At 32.9% G+C, this 19,739-nt stretch overlaps 1 protein-coding gene and 1 non-coding gene across 12 annotated transcripts in view; one reads left to right on the top strand and one right to left on the bottom strand.

Moving 5' to 3' along the window:
* Positions 1 to 19,739, top strand: part of Dmd (dystrophin) — a 2,205,817-nt gene that overhangs the window by 667,462 nt on the left and 1,518,616 nt on the right. For all 11 annotated transcript variants that reach the window (XM_058572890.1, XM_046425263.2, XM_046425265.2 and 8 more), the window contains one exon: positions 12,584 to 12,703. In XM_058572890.1, coding sequence (XP_058428873.1) covers positions 12,584 to 12,703 — 120 coding nt within the window. The remainder of the gene's footprint in view (positions 1 to 12,583; positions 12,704 to 19,739) is intronic.
* Positions 16,291 to 16,363, bottom strand: Trnav-cac (transfer RNA valine (anticodon CAC)). The gene has a single exon. It is a non-coding gene; the product is annotated as a tRNA-Val (tRNA).

Genomic DNA, 19,739 nt, shown 5'->3' on the forward strand with positions numbered 1-19,739 from the left:
CTATCTCAAAATAAAAATATCTAGGGATGTAGCTCAGAGTACAGTGTCCTTGGGTTAAGTCTCCAGTATCACCAAAAAAAAAAAAAAAAAAACAAAAACCAGACAAACAAAAAACAAAACAAACAAACAAAAAAACCCACAAACAGTCAATAGAAAGTCTAACAATTGGTAGCAATACTCTTTTGTTACTTGGAACTAATTTTGGTGAGAAGAAAATTATTTAACTCAATCCAAATTTAAAATTAAGTTGCTACTTACCCTGATTTTATCATCACATAATATATGCATATATCAAATTATCATACTGTTATGTATAAATATGTAGAATCGTGTCAAAGATAAATTGAATTTATATATTGTGAAATATGTATATGAAAAGTACACATTTAAAACTCTGTTAGTTTTCATGTTTCATAAAATGAAAGAAGATAAACCTTCTTGGGCAAATGAGTTCAAACTAAAGCCTTACTTAAATAGTTGTTGATTCACTTTGCTGGGTTTTTGTTGTTGTTTGTTTGTTTGTTTGTCTCCCCCCCCCCCCTTAAAACTTTTAAATCAAGGGAAATGGGGAATCTCTCTTTCTGGCAACAAAATACATCAGTAACATAAAGCTACTTCAAAAGGTATCTTCCCTTTGCTACATCAGTTCCAACCTAATATAAGATTTCAGTTATTTGATTTTTGTGTAGATAGACTTAAAATCATTAAGTCATCCCCCATTTTCTTAAAGATGATTATAGATGGTAAAATTAAAGACACAGGTTTTGTTTGTAGAAATTGATTTAAATTCTGCTCATACCAGAGGGCACATGCTCCCTTACTCAAATGAAGAGCAAGATAAAGATATTTGCAAATCTTCTAAGTACACTGTGAATATTACAGATATGCTCCTGTATATTCTGTGACAGGATCCTTTGCTATCTTCATTTCAACAACATTTTATTATGAGGCATGTTAGAAATTCAACCACGGTGAAATGCCATGAAGATAAATCAGTTTTACTGAATCTGCCAATTAGGGAAGATAAGGTAATTGATCCTATATTGGCAGTTTTTATTAACTGTGGGTAACCGTGAGAAGTTGGGGGCTGCAAACTTTGGAAGAAACCATTCAGTTTTCATAACTCTTGTTTTAGAGAGAATTTTAGAGGTTTTATTTAGATTTAAGGTACCCAAGAGTGATTCTCTCTGGGGAGTGAACATATTGAACCTCATGTTCTCTGTGGGGAAAAAAAAAAGCTAAATAATCCTAGCAGGTTATTTCTATCATCAGAAGTAGACTCTATTAGTGATGTTAAGGGTTTTATCTTAAATTAGTGACAATACTATTAATGAGTAAAAGCATGTTGTGGACCTGAGCTTTCATTAATGGGAGAGAGCTCACCATTATGGAGGGTATTTTCTTTCACAGAGAAATATTTCACTATGGAGGATTTTTGTCTCATAGCAGTCAGACTGGAATGGAGTTTAAATCTTGACTTGCTACCTAGGTTTCCATTTCTTCTGAGAGATTTAGACTTTGGTCTTAGACACACTGCCTTTTTCGGGGGGCGGGGGTAACAGGGATTGAACCCAGGGGTGCTTAATTACTGAGCCACATTCCCAGCCCTTTTTTATATTTTATTAGAGGCAGGGTCTCGCTGAGTTGCTTAGAGTCTCACTAAATTGCTGAGGGTGGGGTCACTGGGATTATAGGAGTGCACCACAGTGCACAGCAACACATTGTCTTATTGACAACATCAACAAAGTCCTTACTATATAATTAACAGATAAAAATGTAACATGTCTAGTATATTCCAACTTTAGTGAGTGTTCTGTGTTAAATACTGATTAACACAATTGAAATAACACCTTAGAGACTTAACCACCTATCCTTTCCTTGAAGTTTAGTTAATCTCAAACACTTGGTTTGCCAAAATTGTGAAATATCCTCATCTCGTGACCTTTAAAATAATCCAGATGTTCATGTAACAGCAAAAGTTTAGGTGTAATCCTGCCAAAGGATCTGACATTTCATTTTATTCCATTGCATTCCATTCTGTATCACTGAACAAACATTCACTAAAATACATAGGTGCTTTGAAGAGTACTAAGATCATCCATATATAAAATCTTCCCCAAGAAACTCATATTCTAATACATCAGGTAAAGATTTAAAACACATGTGGAATATGGCAAATGGCATGAGAGTTAAAAATGGCAATTTGGTTGAGCAGAGGACATGAGGTGGGAAAATGCAAGATACAGCATTTGCTTGGATCACATGTTGAGTTTAAATTCACACCATATGCTTAACACTGGAGAATTAAAGCACAATCATGGAGGGTATTGTATACATTTGTAATTGTCCCATGTGTGGCAGGGTCCTATTGTTAAACTGAAGAGTAACAATTTAGGACAATTTATTTTTTAGGAAGATATGACTTGTAAAATACCAGAGCATGGAGAAGCCAGAATCAGGAGATAGGATAGGACAATATTGCAGAAGGCACATGAGGCTGAATAAAGGTAGTTCAATAAAAAACTGTGAACAGGTGTTAAACATTTTGGGGCTCAGCAGCTGAGCCAACAGAGTTGGACTTATAGAATGAGTAAAGAGCTTGAAATAATAGATTGAGTGTGGGCAACTGGGAGCCCAGAGTTGAAATTAGGAAAGTAGGCAATGTAAGAGAGAAATGAAGTACTTTGGAGAAGGATTAGTGATTCATTTCAGCCCAAGAATGCCATAGAATCAAGTAGTGCTGTTAGTGCCTAGCAAGCTTTTTCCTATATTCAGTAAGATTCAAATTACATATCTTAGTTATTGCTATAAAGTTCCATTCTGTTTCCTATCTTTTGCCCCTGTAAGTGCTTAATGAAAGTCTGATGGTTATGGAAGTAAAGATAAACAATATACTTAGGAGAAAATGCCATACTACAACCAAAGAGCCAGACCTCATCTGTGCTTCTCTAATGCCTTATGGAGTGCTTAGCAAATAATGGCTCAGTAAATATTTTTTTGTTCATAGATGTTTTAATAATTCTAACTAGTTCTATTGCTCGTCTTCATAATTTCTACCTAACAGGTACATGGAAATTTGATAAATAAAAATCTGTTTGTAGGGGTAAGAAAACAACTGATAAGGTAAAGTGGGAATGTATCTCTAAGTGGCTTACCTGGAGGGATTATCTCTGGTGCCCTCTTATTTTCTTCCTATTTCATTTCCTTATTCAAAAATCTTAATAGTTATAAGCTATTGATGATGAAATTGAATTGTGTGGTGGTTTTCTTTTAACATAATTGGAATTTAATGTAAAAAAACAGCATCACATTCATATAGTCTATATAGTAGGATGTGTGTGTACTCAGTTATAATTTTTTAAATTCAATGGAGAGGACACCTAATTCTCCATGAACATTCTGTTAACAATTAGATTTCAAGGATAACTTTGTTTACTAAGTAATGCCATTGATTGTTTAATAATAATAATAACAACAACAACAACAAAATCCATACGCATGCTATTACTCTTCTCATGTTCTTATTGTAATAAATAAAGTGATTATAGCTCACTGATTACAAATTCATTCATTAGAAATTACTGCATATTGATTCAGTAACATTGCTCAGAAAATCAGTGTTTTTTTAAGTTCATCAATATGTCTACTAAAGATATACCTGCCCAAGATTCACATAAGAGGCATTAACTCTATGATTTATACTTAATTGCTTTTGCAGTGTTTCTTCTTTAGAAGTTTTTGGCCTCTGGAGTGGAGCTTTTAAAAAAGGAAAATATAGGTTCCTATGTATTTCCCACTTAACAAATTAGTCTCATGTAAAGTCTCTCTTTTCCTGAATCAGTAACAATTAATTTAAATTCCCTTGAATAGATAATATGACAGTAAAAATGTAGATTAATTATTTAACTATATGAAATATTTAAGAATGCATTTTATGGAAAATCTCTTTAGAAGAAAGCTACAACAGATATGATAACATGAATCTTAAGGCAATTATTTTCCTTGAAATATATATTAATGTAACAAATGAATAACTATAAATCCATTCCATGTTAAAAATAAGGTAGAATATGGCACCATATCCGTCTACAGAATATAAAATTGTTAACTACAGAATACTGTCAATTTATATTTATGTCTGTTATGAACAGAATGGTTTCTAGTAGGCCAACTGGTACTTCTGTGTTATTCACTGAACTAATGATAATACACACTGCCTGGCATTTTATTGTCTATTACCAAAGATGTAGTTCCTATCTGATAAGAATAACGGAACTCTTTTTTAAAAAATTTTAATTGTAGATGGACACAATACCTTTATTTTATTTATTTATATTTATGTGGTGCTGAGGATCAAACCCACTGCCTCACATATGCTAGGCAAGCACTCTACCATTGAGCCACAACCCCAACCCCAATAATAGAACTCTTAAATCAGATTTTTACATGATCTATAGTTTCAGCACACTGAGAGTATTTACTAATTAAAAGATAAACAATCTGATTACCAAGGATATTATAAATAAATACTAATACTCTGAAGGGCTGTTTTCATGCACCTTAGTCTAAGAACAGAATGAAAAGGTAAAGATGGCAAATATAGAAGAAAATAAACATTTCATACCACCTTCTAACCCTGCTAAACACTATACTAACTGGTTGTAACTTAGTATCTCATTTAACCCCTTATTAAGCCTGTCCTGGAGGAATTTTACAGATAAATATGTTTAAGGCAGTTCAAAAGTTCCCTAAGGTAACATGAATAGTAATTTGTACACTCCACTTTTTATTTTATTTTTGAGACAGTGTCTCAGTATGTTGTTTTGGCTTGTTTTGACATAGTAGTTTAAGTGATCCTTCCCAGTGTGTGCCACCACCCCTTGCTAGAGCCTGATTTTAACCTTGACCTGACTGCCTTTAAACCCAGAGACTTTACCTCTGTTCTGAGATTCCAGTGAAACTTGACTCAGGCTGTGACCCTAGAAGGTGGAGCAAATGCAAAAAAGGAACTGAGATTTGGGTTATTGTAACATTTGGTTTCCTAGGATGGGGAATTTCTGGATGGACAAGATAGAGACTAAAGGCATGGAAGTGTGCAAACTTGAAGTGAGCTATTGTAAAATGGCATGCTGGTGACAACTGGGCATAAAATGGTCAAAACCAAAATGTTTAAGGAAATAATGTGTTAATATTCGTCCTGTAGCTCTTTCTCTAAATTTGAACAAAAGGGACTGGAATGAGAATGACAATACTATCTGAGCAGGGAAATAATAGGTAGAACTGAACTTTATATATATATATATATATATATATATATATATATATATATATATATATATATATATATATTTATATTGAGAGAATCAATGCATAACATTTCCTCTATGCTCCATGTGAAGTCTTCCTGTCCAACTTCTTTTCTCAATTTTGTTTTTCTTGTCAATAATTACTGCTAGACTAAAGGCATTTTATAATTATTAGACCTTACTGGTGTTCACATTAAACTGATTTCAATGGTGTAATTATTCAAGATGTATGGATATAAGTATGCATGGATTTGTTGAAGGAAGAAGGAAGGCAGGAGAATTAAGTGCTATCATTTAGTGATTAGGCTATTTTCTCTTTAATTCATGACATATCTCTGACCATGCAAAATTTTCAGCAGTGCATGATACCACTAGATCAGGTAGTTTAAAGCTATTTTTGTTAATATCATACATAGTATGCAAGCTTAAGTATAAAGATATGGAATTCATAATGTAATTTTTTCAGACCCTCAAACTTTGCTTCAACCTCAACCTTTGTTTTTCTGATTTTCCCCAAACCACATTCCCTTCATATATTTATGATATCTATTAGAGGATGGTGGTCAGAATGCATTAGATAAGAGTGAATTATTGGGTTCTTGTAGTTTAATCATATCAATATGCTTAAATACAGTATTTTAGAACTCAGTGGTTCTTATCATTCATTGAGTTAATATGCTCGGCCAGGTAAAATGGTAAGCAATTATACATTATTCAGTCTTAAAAACCACTGAAATAGTTATTTATTCCAATTATGCAAAGTAGGAAGCTGAGGTTTGGTGTGGTTGACAACTTTTTCGTGGTCTCATGAGTGATTATTAATGCATCTGTGAATTAAACCCAGGAAAGCTGACTTCAGATCATATATAGTTGACTAGTGTTTCCTTATAAACATGTGCCATTTTGTTAATCTACTCCATACTGTTTTCTTTTCTTGCTTATATTATGAAATACGCATAGGCACATTCATTGTATACTGGTTTTAAAATAGTCTTTGTTCTTGCAGGGCAGTCTCAAGATGGCTATAGTTAGGCTCCCTCACTGAGGCTTCCCAGAAGAGTGTTTTAAGTAGGTATCCAGGGTTATAACCACCTTGATTCAGCATATGTATTTGAGGTCATAAACATTTGCTTTTGATCATGTACCTACTTATGTAACCTGTTGGCAGTGTGTGTTCTATGTCCTGCTTATATAAAAATATATTTAAAAGGCCTATGGAAGGATTCAGGTGGGAAAATGGGGCTGGATCTGCAGACTGGGGGCTGTGGACTACTGTTGCCACCTCTGAATAAAGATTATCTACTATACCAACTCCACCTCATATCTTCCTTCATCCGCTGGGATCCTGAACCTGTTTCCCAGGGTCTGAGCCTCCATCTGACACTTCTTGAGCTCCATTTCTGCTATTGGAAAGCATTTAGTGCTTTTACAATCTTTCAAATCTCTCCATTGATATGGTCTTTTAGAAACCCCTTTTAGTAGCATAGGTATGGCAGAAACATAAACATTCACACTGACAAAAAGATCAAAACAATGAGTTCTGATATAAGGACTAATAAAGCTAAGCAATCACATTTAAGTCAGTGGATATCAAAATAAAAACTCTTCCAGGAGAACCTGTTGGGAGGCTTATTTAAAATACTCAGCAAATTTATAACAATTTATATGCCATAAATAGATCCTCATGGGGAGCTAGATAATACTGTGGCCACCCAGGCTTAGCAAAGTGAACATTTGACTGGAAATAAAATTGAAAGTCATTTCCAGATCATTTCATTCAGGGCAGCAGGGGATATAGAGCCTAGTCCAGTGCAGAGGCAATGGAAAAATGGAAGTAAGATTGAGCATGAGAGGAAAATAGAAAAGTCTAAATAGTTGTCCTTGCTATCATTTCATAAGAAATACAATCACTTTCTGATTTGAATTTTAAGTTTATGTAAAATAATCAATTCATATTCAGATGTATTGAATTAGCTAATTGATCCTTAACATCTTGAAAGTTTTTGTTCCTGAGACAGTTTTGAAAGAAATTACTTTCCTAAGTATTAAACTAATTAATCTCTATTCCTAGAAACTCTTCTGGTTTTATAACATCCTTTGGAAATTTATATTTGATAGAAATTTTGTTTTCATCAGTCTTTCCTTTTGTGTACATTTATTTTGCCAAGAAAAAACACTACAAACTACTTAAACTTAATGCTTGTAACTAAACATCTTTCTAATTTCATTAATTTATACTAATTTTGGGGTGGAGGAATTAGATAGCCTTAGATCCCCAAGCAGAAAACATGATCTCTATTGTGTGTATAGGTATGGGCCTTTAGAACATAGGACCTGAAAGTGTTTGCACTTTCATGTTTGTAAATTATTGAACCAGGAGGAGGCCTAAAATTATACAGAGGTAACCACTGCCCTTTCTTTATGCAGGTAGCAAAGATATACCATGGCCAAATAAATCATGCTACATCATTCCATGGAGCATACAGTAGACCCAACCTTATTATATTTTCAATTATATTATCTTTCTATTAAATATTGATCTTGACCTTGAAACTCAAATTCAAAAATTCACTATCCTTATGTACTTCCATGTGTATTTTCTAAGCATTATTTTACATGTGTGCTAAAAAGGGGCAAAATAGCATGAATCTATTGTAAACACTGAGGTGAATTCTTTGTCCAGTGGTGGTTCTAAGTTGATTTTTAAAAACCAATGTGACCTGGGATGATGAAAGAAAAATGTAGTACCAATAATGATACAAAAGTAGAATAGTCATATTTAAATAATAAATTGTGGTCATGTAACAAATTTACTCAGATCCTATAACTAGAGAATTCTTTAGTAGAAAGAAATATTCATAGAGGTATAACAAAACCCAAGTTTATCAAATATAATCATTTTTAATGTTACATTTCACTGTTGGCCTTTTCCCTTGTCATAAAGAAAAAAAAAAAAAGATTGTTATTTGACATTAGAGAACAAACATCTCTGACATTTGTATCTATCTAATAACGGTATAGAAATTTAATTAGGAGCATGACAGATTTTTTTTAATCTGCTAAATGTTACAAAAGCATTACTTGAATAAAACTAATGGCAAGAAATACATAATAAATTAGCAAGTGTGTGTTTACATGTGTGTTTATATAAATTGTAAGTTTGTGATAAAGAAACATTTTAACATTTATTACAGTATTTTCTTTGAAAGTGTTATCTTCTAATAGGCAAAAAATTTAATCAATTTCTCTTGGGATACATTTGTATTTGAATATAATTTGGCTCATATTTCAGGATTTTTTTTAGCAAATCAACAGTAAATCTCCATTGTATAAACTGCTTGTGAGAAACTAAAATCCATCTGAAGTCAATATTCAACTAAAGTTTAAATGAAAAATAGTTTAAGAAAACTTTAATGTGGCTTCAAAACTTAGTAGACATGAATCCATTATCTCAAATAAGGAAGCAGGTAGGCATCCTGCATACCAATGACCAAGGTCCTTATTCAAACATGCCTAGGTTGGTAGAACAATTTACCTTTTTAACCCACATTTTTGTGTTTGGCAATTTTGTTACTTGTAAGAATTAATTTTAAAAAGCAGATCATTTACTTTGGATATTTTATAATCTTTTGTATATTGAAGATATTGGAAAGATCACCTAATGTGATATTCACTCATGTTTATTTTGGGAGTTTAAATCTGAGAAAAATAAAAATCTTGTAGTAGTTACCTTGCAGCCATTGAATGTGCTCAGAAAGGTCAGCTTAACCTTTTTAATTTAAGCTCTGATTAGAAGTGAAAGATGATATATAATTTTAAAGTCACTGAAGAATAAAAGAGATACTGGAAGTAACATTAAATCAAATATGTTTATGCTAATCTATTCCAGTTCTATGTATTCTTCAAGATTTTCAGCCACCAATCCCATGTTCTTTTATTTCCCTCTGCTCATAGTACGTCCAGTTGGTTCCTGAATTGATTTTTAAAATGATGGTACTGTGTGTTATCACTTTCACAAAAGCATAAAACTCTTTATCAATAAATCTGATATTAGAATAAATAAGCTAAACAGAATCAGACAACTCATACCAGAAAAGATACTAGTACATTTGATTACATATGCTTCAGATGGACTCATCCTGAGTTAGAAATAAAAGTGAATCAAACTAGGATATTCCCATGGTCCTTTAGTTAAATATTAAAATAGTGAAAACAATTAACATGTAAAACTATGAATAGCATGACATTATTCCCTACTAGTTCTAACATGTAATTATATATATTTATATTGAGTGGTAGGAAAAATAATTATCTAAATTCAGTAAATCAACTTATGACAAACTGGCCACCAAATTATTTTAATTCTAAAAATTTCCAATTGACAAATATAAAACGTTCCCAGTCCTGGCTTATTTAACTCAGAAAACAGGCTTGACATGATTGTCAAGGACAACTCTGAATGTTAATATTTCCATTTTCAGCCTCATGGCAGAAAGAGTTTTATTAACCAGTATAAGCTCTGGAATGTCAAAGGCTTGATAGGAGTATAGACTCCACACACAAAATAGATGCATAGTCATTTTATCCTAAATTGCTTTACTTGAAAATGTAGCATGAAAATCTAGAAAGGATGTAAAAAGAAGTGATTTACAGTGGTCTAAAATGTTTGGGCTTGAAAAATAGAAGTCCTGGAATAAAAATGCTCATGCATTAGAGGTTATGATTCAGCCATCCTAATAAGTTCTTCTGCACTTGCCATAATGTTTGAATAACTAAGAGCTGGACTGATGGGTGCCAACCATCATTGTTGTACAAAGTGAAACAGCAGGTTTTCCAGAAAATAGCAGGCCATATCTCAATCTTGGTTCTCTATTTTTGTGTTATAAAACAAAAATCATCTAAGAAGCAAACTAGTTAGCTAGAAGTCTGAATACTTACTCATGTAAATATCAATAACAACATAACAGGGTAAGGTCCTAGAGGATCTCTGTTTTTGTTCAACTTATGCTTTTCATCCCATTTATCTTTAATAAAAAATGTACACCACATTTTTAAAATGATTGTAAGTAATATTTTTAATGGTATATGATTGGAGGAAACAATGACCTTTTAGTCACTTTTATAAGTTAGAAAGCTAAGATTCAAATTATTCTGGTTTTACCTGAAGGTTCAGTTGAAAAAGTTTCCTGCAAAGGTTGATATAATGACACTAAAAAGAACAGATTCCCCTTAACCTACTGTAATCTTTGCATAATCGAAAAGGACCAAACTCGGGTCTGGGGCTGTGGCTCAGTGGTAGTGTACATGTCTGGTGTGAGTGAGGCACTGGGTTCAATTCTCAGCACCTCATGTGAATAAATAAAATAAAGGTCTATCAACAACTTCTCTCATGTGTGTGTGTGTGTGTGTGTGTGTGTGTGTGTGTGTATGTGTATATATATATATATATATATATATATATATATATATATATATATATATAAATTTTAAAAAAGACCAAACTCATCTGTGCCTATTGCCCTCCCACATGGCACCACTTATTCAACAAATATTTATTGTTCTCTATTTGCTTAGAATGTGTAGAAAGGAGTTCAGAGAAGATCTCTGTTCTGATGGATGTTATATTCTAGTAACTAGAGACAAACAACAAATGATTACACAATAAAGTAGAACAATTAAAAAAAAAGGATAGAACTAGAGAATAACTTGGGACATTTTACATGCTGATGAAAAGTCACTCTGAAGATAACAAAACTATATCATGAGTAATAAGGAGGAGAGAATATTGAAAGATCTGGAGGAAGAGTAATTCAAGCAGCAGGAACATTTTGACACATTTATGGAAGAGAAAGAAGGTAACCATGTTTGAAAGGTAGTTATGAGAGGGCAAGAATGTTTTACAGTTATATTGGTGAGGTAGGAAAATGCTAGATCATATAAGTATTTCACATATAGAATTTGGATTATTGTTCTTAGTGTGATGATATTCTATTGGTTTTTATACAGAAGAATGACATCTTATGTATTGTTTGAGCAAAAGAGAAGGAACTAGCATGGGAGGATAATCAGGAGAGGATTGTACATAAAAATCAGAAGAGTGCCCAGAATGAAGAAGTTGTCAATTGATTCAGTAATCAAAATATAAAATAAGATATTGTCAAAAATTGCTATTGGAACCAAGTTATGGAACCAGCCCAGGTGCCTGTCAACAGAAAAATGGATAAAGAAAATGTGGCATATATACACAATAAGGTTTTACTCGGCCATAAAGATAAATGAAATTATGGCATCTGCTGGTAAATGAATGGAACTGGAGAATGTCATGCTATGTGAAATAAGCCAGACTCAAAGTCAAGGATCAAATGTTTTATCTTTCATGTGAAAGCTAGACCAAATTAAGGGGAGAAAAGTTGGGGGGGATTCAATGAAAATAGAGGGGAGATCAGTGGAACAAAGTAAGGGGATTGATGGGGAGGGAGGAGGGATGGGAAAGGAGAGGAAAAGTGGAAGGAAATTGACAGAATTAGGCTATGTGCATATATGAATATACTACAGTGAATTACACCAAAAAATAAAGACCTTTATTTTATGTAGAGGAAAGAGAACAGGGCAGGGAGGAAAGGAGGGGGAGAAGTATTGGGGACTGAAGTGAAGCAAATTACTTTCCATGCTTATATAGTTATCAAAAATGAATCCCAATATCATTTATAATTATAATACACTAATAAAAACAGAAAAAGTGACTATTGAATTTGAAGACCTGAAAGTTAATGGTGACTTTTACAAGAGATGTTTAGTGGGATAGCAGGCAAATTGAGTAGTGGGGTCATTAAGTTGAGGGTATAACTAGGAAAAAATGATTTCTGTGCAGGTGTACACATGACAATGGAAGGAGTTGTTGGGTCAATAGAGCTTTATTTGTATGGTAATAAACAACTTTAAATTAGAAGGTATTAGAGATGCCAGAGGTGCAGGTAATTTTAGGAAAAAAGTACTTAAAAAGGTGAGAGAATGTGGGATAAGGAGCAGAATATTCTACTGTAACTTTCTCAGTACATGACCTCTTTTTATACTTTCCAAATCAATTGACAGTTGAATCACGTAGATTTTGCTGAGTGCCATAGCAAAAATAGTACTTGAAATAATTCTAGTTTAATAAGAAATTATATTACTAAACACATGGCAGAAATAAATCACACACATTTTGGTGGGAATGTTTTCAATATACATATGAGATTGTTATTTTTATTTCATCTTTGACAAATTTTATCTTTTAGGTGCTTCAAGAAGATCTAGAACAGGAACAAGTCAGGGTCAATTCTTTAACTCACATGGTGGTGGTAGTAGATGAATCCAGTGGAGATCATGCAACTGCTGCTTTGGAAGAACAACTTAAGGTCAGAAATTTTTCTTTAATGAACTAAATATGTTCTTCAGAAAATATAATTACAACTTGAAAACATTCAGACGATTTAGAATATGATTTATTATTAATATTTTAATGTGATATATTAAAGTAATTAAGATTGTTTCCCATTTATGAATGTTTTCCTGTATATTGTTTTCTGATACTAATTTCCTAACCTTTGGAGAAATATACAAAGAAGGGTTCCTTTATTTTTGTTACAAGGCACTGGTTTAACCAATACTATTTATATCATCTTCAAGTCTAGAGCCTAAAAGGGCACAAACATTTTTTTTAAATCATAATTGATTAAATCACAAATTGAATGACTTCAGTATGTGTATTCCTGTAGGCCATCAGTTGTAGTCTTGATGTAAGGATAGCAGGATTGAGTCATATATGTTGGTTGAAGTAGACATTTAGTCTTTCAAGCATTCTTCCAACCTAAGGTACAATATTTATGTTTTTAGAAACAAAACCAGTATGATTAAGAAAAGATAATGTGAACATTTTAATTTGTTTTGTCTTCTAAATTAGAAAAAATATTGTTAATGTAAAAAAATTTAAAAGTATATTAAATATGAAAATATCAACAGTAAGTGAAAACAATCACTTTGATGGACATATATAATTATATGTCCATCCAAATTATAGTAATTTCACATTCTTTTTTGAGACACTCATTTTACCCACCAAATGCCTGTTTGTCCTTTGTGACAGATAGCAGTCACCAGTCTATGTCAAAGGATCTTATCAATGTGGGTTTAAATGGCTTTATCAACTCAAATTAGATCTAAACATAATTTCTCCTACCTAACCTATAACACAATTTTTTAAAACCTTATTTCAGTTTTCTTCCTTTTCTTCCTGATTTTTTCTTATTCCAGTGAAATATCTTTTCCTCAGGTTATTGCTTTAGACTGCCAAACTTAAAAAAAAATGTTATCTTATTCTCTGTCATTAAAAGACAAAGGGAATGCTCTTGAACTAACAGGTTGGACAGTGCTGCAACCAAAAATTTAATATATACTGACAATTCATGTTATATCACTTGACTTTCAATAAAATTGCAGGGATCAAAAAAGACCTATGACCTCAGCTATGAAAATATATCATTAAATATATAATCATTTGTATTGCATACACACAAACATACACAAACATACATATGTGCACTTTTGACCAGTTAAATTACTGCATTTTAAAAATCCACAGAACTGATATAATAGTAACAAATTATAGGATAAAAATCTAATACTCAATATTTCCCAGAATTTTTCAGAAAAGATAAAAGAAGACTGCAGAGTAGGGGTTGTTTGGAATAGTGACTGGTTAAAAAAAAAAATAGGACAGGGGATTGTTAGGTCACTACTCGAACCAGCACAATTGGCTTTACAATATAAAATTGTTCCAGGTGATGATTGTGGACCTGAGGCATCTCAGAAAACAATTCATAAAACTCAGATTGTGACTAGGTTAGAACTTAGGAAAGAGTCATTATTCTACATGCTTTCATTTTTACCTTATTTTTCTGCCTGTATTTCTTTAGTTCAAAGACATCTACTAAATACCTCTGCATGTATTGGCTATTCCAAATTCATATAAACCCAGTGTGCATTTGTCCATGATTACCTTCTCCTTCAGCAATCTACATACCTCTTTACTGCCACTTTAATTTCAGATATTCTAGTGTCCAAAATGGAGTGGTCACTAGAGATCCCCAAAGGAGAGGGGAGACAGAAGAAATTAAGAGGACTTTTAGGGATTTGGAGAGATGCTGGGCAGCGGAGGAGAGAGCTCAAGAGTGGAAGAAGGGTAGTTAGAAACAATGTATACATATGTATGTATGGAGATATCAGTGAATCCTATCAGTTTGTACACTTAATATGTTAATTATAACACATACTATAAGGGATTAAATAGAAAGAGAACTTCTGTTATAAATTTTTCATTATTTATATTTCATCAGTTCTTCAATCCTAAAGAATCTGTATTTGATTTCACACTTTATTTAAACCATCAGTTGGAATTACCCTGAAATGCTTCATTCATTTAACTGTGAAATAAAGGTGATTCTTTCTCAGGTTCTTTTCAAGGGATATAATCTCATTTTACCTAGTTTAATTCTTAAAAGGAAGAGAAAGAGAATATGATGGAGGAGGGGGAGAATAAGAAAGGTAACAAAGAATAAAAGGGTAAATACATTAAAGTCCCTTTAAAGGAAACACAGTTATCTTGGACATGTGATAAAAATTCATGTGTTTTTAGAAGGAGTCTGGTAGAAGTATTTGGAAGAATTATTATAAGGAAGAGAAACTCACATATGGACCCATACAAGAAAATAAAATTAGGAGAATCCTGAGAATGGATCCTTGAGATCTTTTTTTCAGAATAAGACCTGGTCATTCCTACTTTCTCCCCCAATAAGAATGTTCATGCCATGCCTTCTTTCTCCTCTATGGCCTCCCAAGTCACTATAATGCCTGGCTCTCTTTTGCTCCAATTCAGTTGATAAACCATTCAGAGGCTCAAAAAAGATACCCAGAGACAATGATTTAATTTGATATCCTTCTTTCTTTTTTTAAAAAAAGGTAAACTAGGAAGGCAAATTCTTCATTTAGTAAGACAAGGGAGAGAGGTATTCGTAATATTCTATGATAGAACTAAAAGTTAATCTCATAGAATCTTTACATGTGCTCATTTAGTTCTATGAACTCTGATTATAGAATTTCTTGAATTTTAAAACCTTTAGAAGTCTTTTTAAAAGAAGGCTTAAAAAAACAAAGATGGGTTAGAACATATGCTTAGGGATTCTGAAAGGCAGCACAGCTTATGAAGAATAATATTCTGAAAAGTACAGTCTGTTTTAAATTAATTTGTTTCTTTCTCCTGGAGATTCTGCCTTCCCCTCAGCAATGTCACCACAGGGTCAAAGCCTTGTCCTTAACTTTCGAGGTTTCCAGAATATCACTGTCCAGAAGGCCTGATTTATAAACAAATGCCAGTTAACTATTTTTAGATAAGTACCTGAGAATGATAATTTATGTAGAGTTTTCATTCCTGGAGCTTATTATCATATTCCTAAGCATTTCACATTCCATTCTTTTTCATTTTCCTAAACAATTACTTGTTATGTTCTTATAAAAATGCCCAGTGGACTGTAATGGATAAAGTAGTGAGAAAAATATGTCACTATCCCCATTGGTTATGAGGAGTAATGTGCAAGCCTGTGACATTCCTCAGAACCTTGGATCAATGGTACCCATTTCACAGGCTCCATCTTTTGGAACAAATGCAAACTTTGTCATTCACAATTACCATAGTAGGCATTGTGGACCTGATGACTGCTATTGTGGTACATGTGATCAGTTACAGGAAACAAGCTTTGGTAAAACAATACTTATTAATAAGCAATAATTATTTTATTAATGCTTGTTTCCTGTAACTGCATTTATGCAATTTTCATAAATTATATTAGTGAAAATGATCAAATATTTTAGAATGGACACAATATATTTCTGATGGAAAATAATTATTTTATTTATTTATTTATTTTTTTGTGTGTGTGTATGTGTGTGTATGAGATGCTGGGGATTGAACCCAGGGCCTTGTGCTTGTGAGGCAAGCACTCTACCAACTGAGCTATATCCCTAGCCCCCTGGAAAAGAATGATTTTTGATAGAAAGTTAATCTTAAGTTTGAAGGCAAGGAATGATTCCTGAGGAAAGTGATGTTTCCACTAGAATCTAAAGAATATATTGGAGAAAAACAGATAAAGTGGGTGTGTAGAGAATAGTGGTGGAGGTAGGGAGAGTTTCTAGGAAGGGAAAATGGTAAATCAGGTGAGTACAGTATTCTCAAGGAAATGGAGGGGCAACTGTGCTACAACACTGATAATTGAAGAGTGACCCTTGAAGAGGTTTGAATGGTAGGCAGGAACTTATCTAAGAATTAGAATTAATGTGATATTAAACTCTATCATAATTTATGCAGTCAGTAAATATATTGAGCATCACTTATCTCTCTGCCAGCATGGAAGCTGGACCACAATGATAGGGTGGGGCAGAGGTCATAGTTGTGCTGCCTGCCTTCATGGAGTCACATTAATCAAATACAGTTAAATATATAAAATGACTGAATTCAATGTGTCAAAAATATGCAGTTTTCAATGACCTATCATGTTCTAGAGAGTCATGAAATACCACCATACATGACTTTAAATGATATCTGAAGATTTAAAAGAAGTAGGCAGCACTAGAGAATAGGTATGTGTTCTGGACAGAATAGCATTTATTAATTAAACAAATATGTATTGAATACCTTCTAGGTACTAGGCTAGACTTAAAGGTTCAATTATGGAAAATAACTAATTATTTACTCTATGGATCTTATGTTCCAAGCAAGCATTGAAAAAAAAAAAAAAAAAAACTATTGCAGGCATGGTGGTGCATGCCTGTAATCCCAGCAGCTCAGGAGACTGAAGCAGGAGGATCACAAGTTCAAAGCCAGCCTCAGCAACTGTGAGGCACTAAGCAACTCAATGAGACCCTGTCTCTAAATAAAATATTAAATAGGGCTGGGAATGTGGCTCAGTAATCAAGTACCCTTGAGTTCAATCTTTGGTACCAAAAGAAAATAGGCAACTATTTTCAAATGAAATGTTTTAAAACTAAGTTGCAACACATCTAGTGTTGTAGATTTAATTGGTTTTATTTGTGCTTCAAGACTCCAGCAGCAGTGTGGACTAAGATTATTTATAGCCAGAAAACAAGAAGTGACATATAGAAAATGGAAGTGAGGTAGTGACAGCTTACAACCTCACTTTCATTTGCCTGATTTGAACATGGTTTAAAGAGTTGGCCACTTGTGACTAGCCAAGATTCAGCTGTTCATTTTAAGAGTTCAGGTTAGTCTATTTACACATCAAACCGGGTTATAGTTCATTATGCTCAGAGAAAATGTTAGACCAAACTTAAAATATAAATGCAGGCATCATTAGGTAAATGTAATTCAACAGCTATATAGAAAAAAAAACCCAAACAAACAAGGAAATAGTTTTAATTTGTGTGGTCAAGGGATATTTCACTGACAGGTGGCATTTGAACAAAAACTAGAATAAGGGAATCACTTTGGAGGTGCACAGGTTGTGTGCACATTTCACATTTTAAAAACTAAACTGTTATAAATGAAGCATAATGGAAGCATATTTTTCCTGAGATATAGTTATTTCTCATAAACAAAGATCCAAGAACATGGTTAAGCCCATAGCTTAGAGAAGATTAATGAAAATATCTTACAAAGAAAAGGCAGAGCCATTCAAATCTATTTTTAATTTTTTTAGATGGAGACGGACACAATACTTTTATTTAATTTATTTTATTTTTATGTAGTTCTGAGGATTGAACCCAGTGCCTCACACATGCTAGGCAAGCATTCTACAACTGAGCCACAACCCTAGCTCTCAAATCTAATTTTAATATATGCTTTTTATATATGTGAAAACTTGGAAATCCAACTCAATGTACTAATGTTTTTAAGGCCACAAACCTAAGAGTTTCTGGCACATAAAAGGCATTAAACTAATATTGTTAAATGACTAATACTATAGTTAGTCTACCATTTGGGATACTTAAAGGTATATATCAAAAGAATGGATAGAGACAAGTGTCCTATTTTAAAGAAGGATAACATTACAAAACAATATTTTAGCAGATCATTAAACATGTGCACTGGTACCATTTCTCACCCAACTCATAAAATTAATGAACATGTTTTTAATAAAGAATAATATGTGCTGGGGTTTGTGGCTCAGTGGTGGAGTGCTTGCCTGACATGTGTGAGGCACTAGATTCGATTCTCAGCACCACATATAAATAAATTCCATTGACAACTAAAAAAATTTAAAAAAGAATAATATATGAAGATTAGAAAGATTCCTAAGAGCCAAGATACATTGATTAAAATCAAGATGTGAAACCCAAATTTATATCAATGACATTAAACAAATTATAAAAATATTATAGAGTAAGACAAATTTTGTGAATTTTTAAATTAACTGATCCAGTGGAGTGAATGCATACAAAGTATTTTGGTTTCCCTAAAGTATTTTTGCAAAGTCTCCTATGATATGTTTATGGATAAAGTAAATCTTATTTCTTTAAGGATTGGTGGAGAATGTCTTTGTTTTATTATATTATGTCCTAGTATCAGACTTTCATACTAGATAATTGTTTAAAAATTGGAGTTTTATTTAAACTACATTATCAGAAAATTCTAGGGAAATAAGTTGTTCGGGAATTTCAGCTGGGCACTGTGTCTAAGTTGTTATTGGAGGATTTCCTTCCCCACCTTTCTTTACGCTGTTCATAGCAATGTCCTGTGGAGTTAGAATGTCATACACTGATTTAAAAACTCTTTAATTCAGTTGAATTAGTTTGGTATAAGAAAGGTCTGGCTTCCCATCCATAGATGCAAATGTAAACACATAGAAATGTAAATGAATATAAATGCATATGAATTTATGTATATACAGATATTCCTCTCTATCCATGGTTTCTGTTTCCATAGATTCAACCAACTCTGGATCAGTTTTTTTTTAACTGCATCTGTAATAAACATGTTTACATATACAAACATTTTTTTGTTGTTGTTGGTATTAGGGAATGAATTCAGGGGCTTTCTACCAATGAGCCCTTTCTATGTTTTCTTTTTTAACCAGGGATTTAACCCAGGTGCATTTAACTACTAAACCAAATCCCCAGGCCTTTTTATTTTTTATCTGAGACAGTGTCTTGCTAAATTTCTTAGGCCTCCCTAAGTTGCTGAGGCAGGCTTTGAACTTGATATCCTCCTGCCTCAGCCTCCTGAGCCACTGGAATTACAGGCATACATCACATTCCTATGTTTTCTTTTGAAACGGTTTTCCTAAGTTGTTGAGGCTGGTTTCAAACTTGAAATCTTCATGTTTCAGTCTCCTGAGTAGCTAGGATTACAGGGCTGTGCCACTGCACTATCACAAACTTTTTCGT

The sequence above is a fragment of the Marmota monax genome, unplaced genomic scaffold (assembly GCF_021218885.2).
Source record: "Marmota monax isolate L192 unplaced genomic scaffold, Marmota_monax_Labrador192_F-V1.1 WCK01_AAM20220418_F8-fsc00075, whole genome shotgun sequence".
In the NCBI taxonomy this organism is placed as follows: domain Eukaryota; kingdom Metazoa; phylum Chordata; class Mammalia; order Rodentia; family Sciuridae; genus Marmota; species Marmota monax.